This window comes from Balaenoptera physalus (assembly GCF_965194825.1).
Source record: "Balaenoptera physalus genome assembly, chromosome: 2".
Lineage (NCBI taxonomy): Eukaryota > Metazoa > Chordata > Mammalia > Artiodactyla > Balaenopteridae > Balaenoptera > Balaenoptera physalus.
In genome coordinates this window covers 113,257,217-113,272,088 of record NC_138883.1, presented here as the reverse complement: position 1 = coordinate 113,272,088, position 14,872 = coordinate 113,257,217, and the positions used below count along the sequence as shown (strand labels likewise).

The following is a 14,872-nucleotide window of genomic DNA, read 5'->3' as shown; positions in this document are numbered from 1 at the left end:
TATCTAGGAATAAACCTACCTAAGGAGACAAAAGACCTGTATGCAGAAAATTATAAGACACTGATGAAAGAAATTAAAGATGATACAAATAGATGGAGAGATATACCATGTTCTTGGATTGGAAGAATCAACATTGTGAAAATGACTATACTGCCCAAAGCAATCTACATATTCAGTGCAATCCCTATCAAACTATCACTGGCATTTTTCACAGAACTAGAACAAAAAAATTTCACAATTTGTATGGAAACACAAAAGACCCCAAATAGCCAAAGCAATCTTAAGAAAGAAAAACAGAGCTGGAGGAATCAGGCTCCCTGACTTCAGACTATACTATAAAGCTACAGTAATCAAGATAGTATGGTACTGGCACAAAAACAGAAATATAGATCAATGGAACAGGATAGAAAGCCCAGAGATAATCCCACACACATATGGTCACCTTATCTTTGATAAAGGAGGCAAGAATATACAGTGGAGAAAAGACAGCCTCTTCAATAAGTGGTGTTAGGAAAACTGGACAGCTACATGTAAAAGAATGAAATTAGAACACTCCTTAACACCATACACAAAAATAAACTCAAAACGGATTAAAGACCTAAATGTAAGGCCAGACACTATGAAACTCTTAGAGGAAAACGTAGGCAGAACACTCTATGACATAAATCACAGCAAGATCCTTTTTGACCCACCTCCTAGGGAAATGGAAATAAAAACAAAAATAAACAAATGGGACCTAATGAAACTTAAAAGCTTTTGCACAGCAAAGGAAACCATAAACAAGACGAAAACACAACCCTCAGAATGGGAGAAAATATTTGCAAATGAAGCAACTGACAAAGGATTAATCTCCAAAATTTACAAGCAGCTCATGCAGCTCAATATCAAAAAAACAAACAACCCAATCCAAAAATGGGCAGAAGACCTAAATAGACATTTCTCCAAAGAAGATATACAGATTGCCAACAAACACATGAAAGAATGCTCAACATCATTAATCATTAGAGAAATGCAAATCAAAACTACAATGAGATATCATCTCACACCGGTCAGAATGGCCGTCATCAAAAAATCTACAAACAATAAATGCTGGAGAGGGTGTGGAGAAAAGGGAACCCTCCTGCACTGTTGGTGGGAATGTAAATTGATACAGCCACTATGGAGAACAGTATGGAGGTTCCTTAAAAAACTAAAAATAGAACTACCATATGACCCAGCAATCCCACTACTGGGCACATACCCTGAGAAAACCATAATTCAAAGAGAGTCATGTACCAAAATGTTCATTGCAGCTCTATTTACAATAGCCAGGACACGGAAGCAATCTAAGTGTCCATCGACAGATGAATGGATAAAGAAGATGTGGCACATATATACAATGGAATATTACTCAGCCATAAAAAGAAATGAAATTGAGTTATTTGTAGTGAGGTGGATGGATCTAGAGTCTGTCATACAGAGTGAAGTAAGTCACAAAGAGAAAAACAAACACTGTATGCTAACACATATATATGGAATCTAGAAAAAAAAATGATTATGAAGAACCTAGGGGCAAGACGAGAATAAAGACACAGACCTACTAGAGAATGGACTTGAGGATACGGGGAGGAGGAAAGGTAAGCTGGGACAAAGTGAGAGAGTGGCATGGACATATATACACTATCAAACGTAAAATAGATAGCTAGTGGGAAGCAGCTGCATAGCACAGGGAGATCAGCTCGGTGCTTTGTGACCACCTAGAGTGGTGGGATAGGGAGGGTTGGAGGGAGGGAGATGCAAGAGGGAAGAGATATGGGGACGTATGTATATGTATAACTGATTCACTTTGTTATAAAGCAGAAACTAACACACCATTGTAAAGCAATTATACTCCAATAAAGATGTTTTTAAAAATAAATAAATAAATAAGCATTAAAAAAAAAAGAATCCGCCTGCCAATGCAGTGGTCACGGGTTCGATACCTGGTCTGGGAAGATCGCACATGCTGCGGAGCAACTGGGCCCGTGTGCCACAACTACTGAGCCCGTGTGCTGCAACTACTGAAGCCCGTGCACCTAGAGCCCATGCTCTGCAACAAGACAAGCAACTGCAATGAGAAGCTCGCACACCGCAACAAAGTGTAGCCCCCGCTCGCCACAACTAGAGAAAGCCTGCGTGCAGCAACCAAGACCCAACACAGCCAAAAAAAAAAAACAACATTAGGTGTCTTTTCCAAATAGGTGGATGGCTAGATAGATATTTTTCAACGGGATTAATCAGATTTTACCTTTTTTTTCCCTCCGTTAACAGTGGGTGATAAATTTTTCTCTCATTAAATATTCCCCTGCATCAGTGGTTCTAAAAGTATTGTCTGGGAACCCTTGGAGATCCCCAAGACTTTTTCAGGGAGTCCGTTGGGTTAAAACTATTTTCATAATAATACAAGACATTATTGGCCTTTTCACTCATTCTCTCAGGACTGTACAGTGGAGTTTTCCAGAGGCTGTATGATGTGTGATATTGCAACAGGCTGAACGTAGAAGCAGATATGCAAATCCAGCCATCTTTTATTAAGCCAGACTAATTTAAAGAGATTTGCAAATGTCATTCTTCTCATTAATTTTTTTTAGAAAATATAATTATTTTTCATAAAAATATGTTTTTCGGGAGTACGTAAAATGGGTTTATTGTTAGGTGAATTAACAAATGCGTATTTTTGAAATTCCTTTTTTTTTTCTTTTTTTTGCGGCTTGTGGGATCTTACTTCCCCAACCAGGGATTGAATACGGACCCTTGGCAGTGAAAGTGCAGAATCCTAACCACTGGACTGCCAGGGAATTCCCTGAAATTCCTTCATTTTTATTTTGAATATGCTAAATATTAATAGATACAGCCATATAAGCAAAAGCTCTTTGGGGTTCTCAAAAATGTTTAAGAGCGTAAAGTGATTCTGAGGCTGAACACTTGAGAACAACTACTCTACACCATCACCTTTGGTGACTGCATAGCACCCCTTTCTGTGGATGGCCCCTAATTTGTTCATCCATTTCCTTATTGAAATGGGTTGCTTCCAATTTTCACTACTATAAAAGTGCCGCACAAATCATCGAGTACCTACGTAAAGTGAAAACTTCCTGGAATGAGAGAAAACAACAGAAACCAACTGGAAGGGTGAGCCATCACTTTTAGTCCATTATTAATCAAATTAAATAAAATGTATCACAGGATGTGAACAAGTAAAGTTGAAAGGCTATGTGCACGTTGAATATATATGTATGTGTACAGATACATATGTTTCCATAGAGAGCAAGACTTAACGCTCTGTAAAGAGTCCTTTTTTTCCTGCTGTCTATTAAGTGGTTACAAAAGCTGATCATATTCTAGGGCAGTGCTACAGATGGTATGAAATTCTTTGGTACCATTACAGAAACTGAGAGGAGTTTAGAAACTTTAAGCAATTTGAGAGAGAAATTTTATTTCTGTAGGTAGGAAACAATAAAAAATTGATGTTTGTTAAAAATGTTGAGTACAAAAATGCTGCAGACTTTAAAAAATATATACTTGAGAATATTTCTGGAATGGATTCCTAGAAGTGGAATTGCTGGGTCAATGGACATGCATCTTTAAATGTTAATAGATATTGACAGGTTACCTCCATTTACACCTCACCAAGATAAGATGTAAATATACCAAATGTCCTGAGAGTGTATGTGAGTGCCTGTCCTCTGACATCTTTGGCAAAACCAAAGATTATGATTCTTTTAAATCTTTTTCTACTTAGTAGGCTAAAAGTTATATTTTGTCTTCTATGAATTGCTTATTCATATCCCTTGCCCATTTTCTATTGGGTCCTTTTTCTTATTGATTTTTCTTAAATCTTTATATATTCTGGACAAGCTTCTTTTGTCTGTCATATATTGCAAATATTGGCTTGCCTCAATTATGTGGCTTGCCTTTTAATTTTGCTTACATGTCTCACTAGAGTACAAAAACTGCCTTTAAAACTTTTATTCTAAATTTATTCTAATCTATTAATCATTTCCTTTATGGTTTTATGGATTCTCATCTGGCTTAGGAAGCCTTTCCTTGTTGCATGATTTTAAAAATACTCTCCATTTCCCTCTAATACACTTGCAGCTTTTCTTTTTATTTCTTAATATTTAGATCTTCGATCCATCTGGAATTAATTTTTGTTTTGGTGTGAGGCATTGACTGTTGACCTTTGTAATCCATGTAGTGGAGTATGGCAGGGTGCCGGCAATGGGCTTGAGCCCCAGTAAGAACCAGCCCATGCATTGCTGGGGACCTGTAGGCCTGCCTGCTGCAGCTGGAGCTAAGCTGGTTCCCAAGTGGACAGATATCTGAGCCCACCTGGTTCAGGAGGGGAGGCAAGCTACATTTCAGAATCCTTCCCAATGCGATAGAGCTGTTGTGGGCATCTGCAAAGTTGACAAGCAGAGCTGATGACACTCCAAGAAAGCACCAAAACATCTTTACCATGTAGTTTGGTTCTCGGAGAGCTTTCTGTCCATTACCCTCCTTGATGCCAACATCGCTATGTAGGTGGAAGGGGATTTAAGATGCCCACTTTACCATTACAGAAAATAAGGTGCAGAGGGGTTAAGTGACATGCCCGAGGTCACGCTCCCGGTGAGTGGCAGAGCCCAAATAGAACCTAGACTTCCTGCTCCCAAGTCCACAGCTCCTCCGACCTCTCTGTGCATCAGGCTCTGAGTCCCTGTCACCGCAGCTGCCCCCTTTAGTGGAAGGGAGGATCTGGCCTAAGGCTTTCCCAAAACTGTGCTCCCCCACTGTGGGCAGGTGAGACTGGAAAAATCCATCCTCCACCAGCAGCTGACGGAGGGTTTCGAGGCTTCCTTGGGCATGTACCTCCTCCTCTCCCCGAGTGTTTGGTGGAGGGTGGGAGTGATGAGTCAGGCCGGGGAGGGAGAGCTCAGCCATAAACAAGCGGGACTGACAGCGAGCACTTTCCTTGAGGCACGTGACCTCCCACGGGCCTCCGGGGACTCTGCCTGAATGGCAAAGCTTCAAATTTTCATGATCTAGGCTCTGCACATTTAATTTGCTATATTCTCGAAGGCAGCCACAGAAGGGAAGAAGCTTTTAGAGAGGAGGTGGGGGATGAGGGAGAAGGTAAATTATTTCTAGTCCCTCAATGAAGAGTTTGAAATGTTGTTTTTAATGAGTGTGTCATTTTTGCAGACACCCAGTGTGACTATGCTGGGTCTTTATCCCCTCCAGCTCCAAACCAAAGGGACACCCAAGACGTAGAATTGTAGAGCTGGGTCTGGCCTTGGAGATCAGATGATCCAATCCCTTGGGGTTAATGGGAACCCCATGTACCCCAAAGCAAGTGACTTGTCCAAGTTGCGGAAGTTCTGGGAACAGATCTCAGGTCTCCTGGATGTACTTGTTCTCTCCTTGGATATTCCTCAGGTCCCCCACCTACACTTGCTCTGGTGACTCTTGGGGAAAGACTTGGGGAAGGCACAGCCACTGGACACACAATGAGAAAGTAAAAGGTGGGGGCCAGAGAGAAACAGGGGCAACAGGCCCAACAGTGACCAAGCAGGGCTTCTCTCCACCCTGGGGCTGCCATCAGGCCTACGGAGGTACGGGTGCCTACCTGTTCCAGGGGGATGACGAGGAAGGAGCCACCTCCCGCGCTCTCAGTGACGATGGCCAGGAAGCGGGCATTGACGGCGCAAAAATGGTTATCATGCACATTCTTGGTGATGGGGATCCCGTCGAAGCAGTGCTCCCGGTTGGCCACCTTCCCATAGACGTTCCGGAACTTGGAGCTGCGGTATTGCGGACGCCAGGACATCTGTGAGGGGCCAGAAGAGACAAGGGTCAAGCCGGGGACTGCTTCCCGAAGGGCACGTGCGGGAGGTCTCAGGGATGCAGGAGGTGAGGAAGGCCCAGTATCTGCCCTCAGGACGCGGGGAGACGGGAAGGAACCTCCAAGAATCGGGTGCCCGGCCCTCTGCTGCAGGACTTACTCTTTCAATAAAGTCCCGCAAGAGCAAAGACTGGCATGAGGGCATCCACACACTTCCTGCTTTCAGTATACACATCCACACCACCTTGCTGAAAGGATGGAGGATCCTTTCACTCTCAAGGGACGTGCCACGTGATAGAGCAGACCATCCATCCAATAACATGTCTGGGCTGCCTCTTGCGTGTCAGAAACTGTGCTTAATTTAGTATGGGGCGTGCAGACAGAGGAGGCTGGGTGTTCACGATGAGAGAGAACGCGTCTAATGATGAGGGGCGGGGGAGGAAGACAGCCCCTTTCCGTGCAGCAAGGCAATGACCACCCATTATCATACGCTCCTCTGACTCCCTCTAGGGCTTCTAACCCACAAGTGCGCCCTCAGAAATCTCTTAGTCCTATACATCATCACCATCATCATTATAAGCATCATCATCACCAGCAGGCCCAGAGAGGTAAAGTGACTTGTCCAAGGCCACACAGCTAATGAGTAGGGTCATGAACACAAGTCTCCTGATTGGAGATCTGAGACTCGTTTCTTATGCCAGATTACCCTTTGGAGCAAGGTTTCTCAGTGTGTGGCCCACAGATCACCTGTATCAAAATCATCCGGGATGGGGGAGGTTTCTCAGCCTCCCACATCATTTGTTAGAAATGTTGATTCCTGGGTCCCAATCCAGACCTACTAAATCCAATATTTTGGGTATGGGGCCCAGAAAGAGGCATTTTAATCCAGCTTCCCTGCCCCAGTGAGACAGAAATACACCAAAGTTTGAGAGCCCCTGTTCTAGAGAATGGAATGGTACCCCTCCCTACCCCTCACCACCCACCAACCATGACACAGGGTCCAACCGACTGACCAACTGGCCCCTACTGCATGAGTGTCCCGTGCTGTGCACAGTGGAGAACACAGATATACAGATGTGCATGTGTGGGTGTGTGGAGGACAGGATGGGCAGCCCACCGTGGAGTTCAGCTTTGCTGTAGGATGGCGCCTCCTATGGGGAAGCCCTACGAATGGGCGCCATCACAGATGGAGCCCAAGTAGGTGCTCTCCTGGCAGACATGCATCCAAGCTCAATGAGCAATGGCAAGTTCCCAGCCGGGGCCTGGCATTCAGTAGGAGCTCAATAAGCGCTTTATTAAATGAACATCCTTCTGGCCCGACTTCGCCATTATCCATCCTCTCCCCTTCCTGCCAAATCTCCTGATATGCCTTGAGTCTCCCACCCCATCTCAGGACAGAAATTTCTTCAGATGAAATTTCCAAGGGGAGGAAAACAAAAGGAAATACCACCACAGAATCAGGAAACCAACCCTGGGAATTTGACTGAAAACAAAACTTTGCATCTGATTTAAATACAGCCAGGAGCTCAGCCACAAAGGCCTCTTTATTGAAGGAAGAAGTTCAGATCCAATGAGGAGAATCCCAGGGATTCTTCAGGCAAGCCCTCTTCCGGCCAGCTCTCTGGGCCTCCACCCGCCTTCTCCACTCCCCCAGGCCACTCTCCACGCCGCAGGTCCAGCCGCCCTACTCTCCACTCCTCCCCACCTCCCAGCCTCTGCCCACGCTGTACTCCTTTCCCTCCTGCCTTCTCCCCTCTCTGGCGAGTTCTGCCCAAGACTGTTCAGAACAAAGTCCAGCTGGAGAGGCAAGTGCACTGGACGGGAGCCTGGCTGGTCATTTCTGGCTGTGTGACCTCAGACAGTCCTCTTCTGACCGATTCCTCATCAGGATTACATCAGTGATGCCCCGAGTGTGGTCCCAGGTGGTCACTCATGGTTCCTTTACACGGTACAGAGATGAAGTTTTAAATTTTAGTAGTTACGTATTTATTTTTAATTTGCATTAGAAAAAATATAACTTGCATGCCAAGTCCATGATTTCACAGGTATCAGTGCTAAGAAAGCTAAGTTTAAAAATAATGAATTAATTCAAAGAAAAATACAGCATGAAAAATATAGTCTGGGTGGTACATGGCGCCGGCAGAAATTCTGTCTGATATAGGAGTACTGGAAATCACTCTGTCTCTTTCAGGTAGAACATTCTAGATGCCACAGTTGCTACTGAAGAGAAAGGAGGTGGTGAGCCTGCTCTTTCCAACCTCTTGTTCCTTGTTGGTGCAGTTCTGGCCTGGAATGCCTTCGCTCTCTTCTCTGTCCAGCCCAACCTTAGCCTTCAGGGCCTGACTTGAATCTGACTGCCCTCCCAAAGGTCCAGCAGAGAGAACTCTGTGGGGATCAGCCCCAGCCTGCATCCTAGGAAAAACAGAGAGCATCTCTCAGCAAGCCTGGCGCTGGCCTCGCCCCGTTGGCTGGTAGGCTGGGGCTGACCTCTCCGCTGGACCTGTGGAAGGGCTGGGGGAAGGAGGCCAGGGGGCCCTTATCACTGGGCCTGCACCTTCACCCCTCATGAAGCCACAGTGAGCAGCCTGGCAGAGTGCTGGACCGGGAGTCTGCAGTCCTGGGTTTTCACTCCCCATTCTAACTCCTACTAGCCCTGGAAAGACACTTTGCCTCCCTGAGATGTTCTAAAATGGACCCATAATTCCTGACTTTATCTGGTTACTTTAAGAGTCAAAATGAGGGGCTTCCCTGGTGGCGCAGTGGTTGAGAGTCTGCCTGCCAGTGCAGGGGACATGGGTTCGAGCCCTGGTCTGGGAAGATCCCACATGCCGCGGAGCGGCTGGGCCCGTGAGCCACAACTACTGAGCCTGCGCGTCTGGAGCCTGTGCTCCGCAACGAGAGAGGCCGCGATAGTGAGAGGCCCGCATACCGCGATGAAGAGTGGCCCCCGCTTGCCACAACTAGAGAAGGCCCTCGCACAGAAACGAAGACCCAACACAGCCAAAACTAAATTAATTAATTAATTAATTTAAAAAAAGAGTCAAAATGAGATATGCAGGTACAAGGTCTCATTCAAGATAAGATATCACTGCTGCTCCTGTGGGCCCAGTCTACTGAGAGTTGTCTGGAAAGCATCAGACACGGACTCCACTTTCAAATATCTTACAAGCCAACGGAGGAGATGAAATGGATGCTTGACAAGTTTACGGTAGTGAGAGGTCAGGGAAGGGGGGCGTCAGGGTGGGCTTCACGGAGGAGGGGCCATCTGCCAGCACGGGACACTGAGAGAGCACCGGGCACTGTGCACGACCCCCTGCGAGGTGGGAACTATGACTGTCCTTGTTGCACAGGGTGGGAAACAGACCCAGCCCAAGTTCAGACAGTGAGTAAGCACAGGATTCACTGGAACCTGTTCTGACTCTGCAGACCATATTATGTTTTCTCCAACTTCTTATTATAAAATACTTCAAAATGCAAAAATAGTTGAGAGCATGGTACGATAATCACCCACCACCTGGGTTCATCATCATTAACATGTTGCCACGTTCCTTTATGTACCTACCTCTTTCGGATTTTTTAGTTTTGTGGAATCGTTTGAAAGGAAGCTGCCAACGTGATGACTCCTGCCCATTTATTATGTCGGCACACATTTCCTACAAAGGAGGACGATTTCCTACATGAGCACATCACTCTTACCACCTCTAAGAAAATTAACAACAATTCTTCAGTACCGTCTAATACCCAGCCAATATTCAAAATTCTTCAAAATGCCTTTTACAGCTGTTCCCTATTTTGAACCAGGACTGGGAGCTGTGCTGCTCCCATGTATTTCATTTGGTTGGGATCTCTCCTTGGACTCCTTTAAATCTACAGCACTCCCATCACTTTTTTTTTTTTAGTGACACTGACTTCTTAAAGACATCAAATCAGTTGTCTTGGAAAATGTTCTAGGGGCTTCCCTGGTGGCGCAGTGGTTAAGAATCTGCCTGCCAATGCAGGGGACACGGGTTCGAGCCCTGGTCCGGGAAGATCCCACATGCCGCGGAGCAGCTAAGCCCGTGCGCCACAACTACTGAGCCTGTGCTCTAGAGCCAGCGAGCCACAACTACTGAGCCCACGCGCCACAGCTACTGAAGCCCACGCACCTAGAGCCCGTGCTCCGCAACAAGAGAAGCCACTGCAATGAGAAGCCTGCGCACCGCAATGAAGAGTAGCCCCAGCTTGCTGCAACTAGAGAAAGCCCGCGTGCAGCAACAAAGACCCAACGCAGCCAAAAATAAAATAAAAAAAGAAAATGTTCTAGCGATTTGTCTCATGTTGCTTTGTGGTCTCTTCAAAGTCATTCCTGGATTCCCTATAAACTTTAGGAGTCAGATGTAAAGCCTTGATTCTATTCACATTAAAGATGCCCCTGTTAGTAATCCCTGGCTTGGGCGGGGTGAGGATAGGGAGGAGGGGACAGAGGGAACTTGGGAACATGTACCTGGCCTGGCTGGTGGCAGTGAGGGGGACAGCTGGCCAGTGCCGCGTATTTGCTCTGGAGGGTGGTGGACAGACAGCTGGAGGACCTGGGAGACCAGATCAGGAACCGGCACACACTGTGGGCCAAAGTGGAGCATCTGGAGTCCACAGAATTCTGACCTTTCCTCCTGTGCTTACCAAGGGGCTGACTTCATCCTGAGGTCAGATGCACGGGTGTGCAGGCAGGGAACAGAAAAGCCTCCTCCCTATTCTGCAGAGGGAGGAGGCCACGCTGAGGCTGGGACTGAAAGAGCCACCCAGACCTCACAGGGAAATCAGTGTGGCAGCCAAGAGGTCACCTGAAAATCTGGCCCTTTGCCCCTTGCCCTCAAGCTCAGCCCAGATCCTGGTGGATTCCTCCCTGCTAGTTCTAGTGAGGGTAGGACACTCTCTATGAACCTTACAGGAGCAATCAGCACACGATTGAGACACATTTGAGCTCCCTAAAAGGAAGGACTTTCTTAATGGTTAGAGCTGCCTGAGATGGAAAAGGAAGTTATCATGATAGGTAATGAGCTTTCCATCCCTGGAAGGGTTCAAGATTGAGGTGGATGATCTCTGGGTTAAGGGCAGCGTGGAACAACAGATGAGACTAGATGGCCTTCCAGCCCCCAAATAATAGAGTTCCTCTACTTTATTAAAAACATTGTGTTGCAACGAGAGGAGTGCTAGGGTCAGAGAGCAACAAACTGGACACCCTGGCCAGCGGCATTTCTTCTCTGCAAAACAGGGATTGTAATGCCTCCCCAGCTGGGTTGCTGTGACAAGGAAGGACAACGGCTCTCATGGCAATTGCCATCTCCCCGTAGGCCTTCCCACATTGCTGATTACTGCACAGTCACTTATTTCAAGGTACGTATGTATTCTCTCTCCCGTTACTAGATTGTAAGTTAGGCGATCATCCAACTCCTTCTGGCCCCTGCACAGCCGCCCTCCACCCCAGGCCTGGTGCTGGATTCCTGTCTATAGGAGCCTCCCAGTGACCCTGGTTGAATAATCTCTTGGTATGGTGGGAGGGCAAGGGCCAAGTTCAGGCACAACTGCCCAGTTCCTTGGAGGCGACAGGGTGAACCTCACCCCAGGGCTGTGACTTCAGTTTACTGAAGTTTTGAGTTTTGAGCTGATACCCCACCCCTGGCCCCAGGATGAGGGCCTGGTCCTTACTCTCACCCCATTAGGGCTTCTGGGCCCAAGTCCTTCCTTGTAGTGTTTGTACTTCCAGTCATGTAGCCTCATCTCCTCTGGCCTCTTGAACTCAGTACACCCTTCAGGCTGGGGCTTAATGAGTCCCTTACCACTGACAGCACAGTATCAGCAAGGTGACCAATTCCATGACACTCCCCAGCTGCCACCTCAACATCACCTCATTCTCCCCCAGCTGCAGCTGTCCAATGGGCAGAGCTGGACAAATACTACAATACCATTGAAAATACCTGGTACATATGTGACTAATTTGAGGCTCAGAGAGGTTGAGAGACTGGCCCAAAGTCACAAGCTGTGAAAGTGGCAGAGACAAGACATCAGTCAAGACGTTCTGACTCTTAAAAAGACTTGGGTGAAAGCAATCTACAGATTCAATGCAATCCCTATCAAATTACCACTGGCATTTTTTACAGAACTAGAACAAAAAAATCTTAAAATTTGTATGGAGACACAAAAGACCCCGAATAGCCAAAGCAACCTTGAGGGAAAAAAAATGGAGCTGGAGGAATCAGGCTCCCTGACTTCAGACTATACTACAAAGCTACAGTAATCAAGACAATATGGTACCGGCACAAAAACAAATATAGATCAATGGAACAGGATAGAAAGCCCACAGATAAACCCATGCACATATGGTCAACTAATCTATGACAAAGGAGGCAAGGGTACAGAATGGAGAAAAGACAGTCTCTTCAATAAGTGGTGCTGGGAAAACTGGACAGCTACATGTAAAAGAATGAAATTAGAACACTCCCTAACACCATACACAAAAACAAACTCAAAATTAAAGACCTAAATGTAAGACCAGACACTATAAAACTCATAGAGGAAAACATAGGAAGAACACTCTTTGACATAAATCACAGCAAGATCTTTTTTTGACCCACCTCCTAGAGAAATGGAAATAAAAACAAAAATAAACAAATGGGACCTAATGAAACTTAAAAGCTTTTGCACAGCAAAGTAAACTATAAAGATGAAAAGACAACCCTCAGAATGGGAGAAAATATCTGCAAATGAAGGAACTAACAAAGGATTAAGCTCCAAAATATACAAACAGCTCATGCAGCTCAATATCAAAAACACAAACAACCCAATCCAAAAATGGGCAGAAGACCTAAATAGACATTTCTCTAAAGAAGACATACAGATGGCCAAGAAGCACATGAACACCTGCTCAATATTACTAATTATTAGAGAAATGCAAATCAAAACTACAATGAGGTATCACTTCACACCAGTTAGAATGGGCATCATCAGAAAATCTACAAACAACAAATGCTGGAGAGGGTGTGGAGAAAAGGGAACCCTCTTGTACTGCTGGTGGGAATGTAAACTGACACAGCCACTATGGAGAACAGTATGGAGGTTCCTTAAAAAACTAAAAATAGAATTACCATATGACCCAGCAATCCCACTACTGTGCATATATCCAGAGAAAACCATAATTCAAAAAGACACATGCAGCCCAATGTTCACTGTAGCACTATTTACAATAACCAGGTCATGGAAGCAACCTAAATGTCCATCGACAGATGAATGGATAAGAAGATACGGTACATATATACAATGGAATATTACTCAGCCATAAAAAAGAACAAAATTGGGTCATTTGTAGAGACGTGGAAAGACCTAGAGACTGTCACACAGAGTGAAGTAAGTCAGAAAGAGAAAAATAAATATCGTATATTAACTCATATATGTGGAATCTAGAAAAATGGTACAGATGAACTGGTTTGCAAGGCAGAAATAGAGACACAGATGTAGAGAACAAACGTATGGACACCAAGTGGGGAAAGTGGCGGGGGGCGAAGAGGGGGATGAATTGGGAGATTGGGATTGACATACATATACTAATATTTATAAAATAGATAACTAACAAGAACCTGCTGTATTAAATAAATAAATAAATGAAAATTAAAAAATAAAAAAGTAAAAAGTAAATAATAAATAAATAAAATAATGTTGAAAAACCAAACCAAACAAAAAAAGACTTGGGTGGCCTCAGGTCCTTGTTCTACCACTTAATGGCAAAGTCCCTCTGGTCAAGTTTCTAAACTGATCTAAATCTCTGCTTCTGTAGCTATAAGATGGAAACAATTATGTTACCTGCCCAATAAGTTGTAATAAGAATTAAATGAGATATTTGGGTAGAAGGCTAAAAAAAAAAAAAAAAAGGAAATTCTGACTCTTAGTTTACTGTTCTTTCCAACATAAAAACACATCTCTCCTCTTTCAGCCTCTCCACCCAAGCTCTTACTCCTCCCTACTTGTTCCATACAGTACAGGGCACTACACAAAAGTGTAAAGAAACTGTATAGGAAGCAGGGTTTGGAGGAGTCAAAAAGAATCCAAAGGTTTCTATCTTGGCTGTTATTTGCTAGCTGTGTGACTTTAGACTACTCAACTTCTCTGAGCATCAGTTTCTTTACCCGTAAAATTCGAATAACGTTATCCAGCTCACTGGATGCAATGAAGTGACCAAATGCTAAATGCCTGGCAAGGTGTCTGGCACGGAGGTGGGGTGGGGAGGGCGTGCTCATCACATACTAGTTCTACCCTCCCCTCTTCTCCTGTAAGGGAGAGACTCTGACCTCAATTAAGTGTTTACGTGGGGAGGGCCAAGCTCTGGCAGGAGAAGGAGGGGGCTGAGCTGGGCCGAGGGTCAGGAAGAGGGAGGGAAAGGCTCTGGCCTCCAGATGTGCGTGGCTGCTGGGCCTGCTCCCTGGCGGCCTCTCCCTGGGCCCAGGGCCATCCTGGTCTCCCTCTGAGAGGGGGAGGGCCCGGAAGGAGGAAGTGTTCATTTTGCAGCTGAACAGCCCTTATAGCCTCTTAAGAAATGGAAGCAGGTTTTTTTCTCCTCTGAGATAATGTCTGTGTACACTCCAGGTGGAGACAAATTGTATCCTGTCCGCCAATCCTAAAAACGATTTATTGTGGCCAGCGGGTGCACTTTCTAGATGACGATGGCTAAAACTCAGTCCTGTAACCAGAACACAAAAAAATGTATGAGGGCAGTTTTTGTTTCCGTCTCTGACTCAGGTGACGGGGGTGTAGCTCATGGTTACATCCTTGGGGAGAGCTGTCAGTTGGGGAGCCCAGGAGGCCTCAGGATCTGCCCTGGTGGATACTGGACACTTGTCATGGGGCAGCCCGTCAGGATCTGTGGGAGAGCCACTCCCTGTCCACGGGCTACCAGAGAAAGGCTGACATTTTTAGTCTTGTTTGGGTCACTACCTGTGTGACCTGGGATAAGGCATCTTCTTTCTCCAGGCTTGGTGTCCTTTTTGGTGAAATGCGGGTATC

General features: G+C 45.5%; 1 protein-coding gene across 4 annotated transcripts in view; it reads right to left on the bottom strand.

Annotated features, from left to right (window-relative positions):
* The window catches only part of CORO2B (coronin 2B), a gene marked incomplete at its 5' end in the record, with an annotated part of 142,619 nt that overhangs the window by 66,599 nt on the left and 61,148 nt on the right, over positions 1-14,872 (bottom strand). For 3 of the 4 annotated variants that reach the window (XM_082450954.1, XM_082450953.1, XM_082450951.1), the window contains one exon: positions 5,627-5,827. In XM_082450954.1, the coding sequence (XP_082307080.1) occupies positions 5,627-5,827 (201 nt within the window). Of the gene's footprint in view, positions 1-5,626; positions 5,828-9,404; positions 9,496-14,872 lie in introns of those variants that run through there. The other variant, XM_082450952.1, reaches the window with a different exon arrangement.